Genomic DNA, 2,141 nt, shown 5'->3' on the forward strand with positions numbered 1-2,141 from the left:
CTTCAAATACTTGATGTTTAAGGGTTTTTTACTTAGATGCAAATACTTGATGTTGAAGCATTTGTAGCTCATTTTGGACTAGTATAACCCTGATTTAGACGCTTCGTTTTTACACGCATAGGACGTCCATGCATTGCATTAATTGCCAGAAAAAGCGCAATAAAGGGAACTATGAGATTTGAACCCACGAGCTGGCCATTTGAATGCTTACAGCCAGCATTAGAACAAACTAGGCAAACATCATCTTATATATGATACAGAGGGATAGACAATTGGCGAGGTGCGAAGGACTTATGCTATAAAATCTTGTTACCTTACATGTATATATATAATAGCGATCTTTGAAAAGAAGGCCAAATAGAAATAAATGATATCTTGAGTGTTGTACATGACAATTGTGATTCAATTTTACGCTATGCATGTATGTACTGTCATTCTGTCAATGTGTTTGCATGCTTTATTCCTTAGTAGTCATTCTTATGCATGCCTTCGTGTGTGTAGAATATATGTTTTCTTTTCGACCCTTACGTATTCATCATGCGACCGGGTAGGAGGCTTGCTGGGCGACACCACAGGCGTTTGCGCCTCTCTCGAGCCTGAGGTATCCTCCCTCTCCCCAGTTCTGGCCCCACTGGTTCTTGAGCAGCCAGTACGGGGTCCCATCCTCCGCCGTGCCGTAGCCTACCGCCGTGACGGCGTGGTTCAGGTTCGGCGGCGTGCTGCAGCTGGCCGCGGTCATCACCCCGCCACCGTAGAGCTGGAAGTTATGTGCGTCGATGGCAACCGACACCGGCTGGTTGGCGACGGCCGCGGCGAGCGCTGCCTCGTCGCCGCTCGGCACGTCCTGGTAGCCGCTGATGGCGGCCACCGGCTGCACGGACTGGCACATGGCCTGCGCGGCGGTGTACGGGTAGGCGTCCTCGGTGGCGAGGCCGCCGTTGCCGGCGATGTATTGGAAGGCATTGTCGATGTAGCCGCCGTTGCAGCCGTTGTTCCCCTCGGTGTCGCAGTCCAGCACCTGCTGCTCCGATAACGACACCAAGTTGCCCGTCGTAATCTGGTGGATGCCCTCCACGGCCGCCACCGCAGCGAAGGCCCAGCAACAACCTGCACAATGGATGCATGCATGCATGCATTTTATTAGAGCACTACTTACAGTCTACTGTATGGAATAAAATTGAATCATCGAATATATAATTATTATTACCACACTGGCCCTGGTTCTTGATACCGGTGACCGCGCCTTTCTGCCTCCAGTCAACCGTCTGCTGGTTGTCGTCGGCGTCTGAAAGAGTCACGTTCCCGTACTTGAAACCGGCCATCTTCTTTGCCCCTGCCGGGACTGGTCTCAAGCCAGTGTACATGGCCATGAACTCGTCGTTGGTCATGTCGGCGAACTCGTTGAGCTCCATCCGATAGCTCTTCTTGTCGTCACCTGCGGCATTGGACGCGTCAACAAAATCGGCGTTCGCCTTGAATACCTGGAACCGGTGCGCCTTCTCAGCCTCGTCCCTGTAGGTGCGGCCGTGCTCCGCCATCCACTGCTGATGCCTCACTTTCATGGCTTCCTCGCCATAGCCACCGGTGGAGGTGGACGACAGGTCTCGGGCCTCGGCCATCATGGTTTTCACAGCAAGAATCGTCAGGGCCACCGCTGTGAATGCGATCACGGTTTTGTTGACGACAATGTAGGGCGCCATGATATATATAGCTAGTTGTGCAAGTACCAGACGTACTCCCAGTAAGCGAATGCAATGGCGAAGCTAGAGCTAGCTAGTGCATGCACTGCTTTGTGTGCAGTCTAAGGGCACCATGGCGGGTTTATATAGAGATCGAGAGAGCTTGAGCGGCGGCGATGAACTGACCAACTCGGGACTCCCTAGCTAGCTTCTATGCTGTCGCGGCCCGGTCATCACGTCAGTGGTAGTACTAACTTGCACGTCAGTTAAGTTGAGGTCCATGTCAATGGTCAAAGGCCTACAATTCGTTGGAAGTGCCCATCCAACGTATACGTAGATCGGTTAATGTTGGCATCCTCTCTCGTCTCATCTAATAGGGTCGTTCTGCAGCTGTCGACATATTACATACCCCCTCCATTTCAAAATATTAGTCATTTTAGTTTTTGATTTTTATGTTTATGT

The 2,141-nt window shown here is 51.2% G+C and overlaps 1 protein-coding gene across 1 annotated transcript; it reads right to left on the minus strand.

Moving 5' to 3' along the window:
* Window positions 1-298: 298 nt before the first annotated feature.
* Window positions 299-1,780, minus strand: LOC100273000 (Senescence-specific cysteine protease SAG12). Its single transcript, NM_001147450.1, has 2 exons — window positions 1,208-1,780; window positions 299-1,107 (listed from the first exon to the last, which is right to left on the minus strand). The coding sequence occupies exons 1-2, from the start codon at window positions 1,698-1,700 to the stop codon at window positions 536-538; spliced, it is 1,065 nt and encodes a 354-aa protein (NP_001140922.1). The 5' UTR covers window positions 1,701-1,780; the 3' UTR covers window positions 299-535.
* Window positions 1,781-2,141: the final 361 nt, after the last annotated feature.

This window comes from Zea mays, chromosome 4 (genome assembly GCF_902167145.1).
Source record: "Zea mays cultivar B73 chromosome 4, Zm-B73-REFERENCE-NAM-5.0, whole genome shotgun sequence".
NCBI classification, from domain to species: Eukaryota; Viridiplantae; Streptophyta; class Magnoliopsida; order Poales; family Poaceae; genus Zea; species Zea mays.

Bases quoted from the DNA above. Each gene is read 5' to 3' on its own strand.
- LOC100273000 (NM_001147450.1), bottom strand. From the start codon at position 1,700: ATGGCGCCCTACATTGTCGTCAACAAAACCGTGATCGCATTCACAGCG. The intron at 1,108-1,207 runs GTAATAATAATT...TCCATTGTGCAG, and splicing joins CAAGAACCAGGGCCAGTGTG to GTTGTTGCTGGGCCTTCGCT.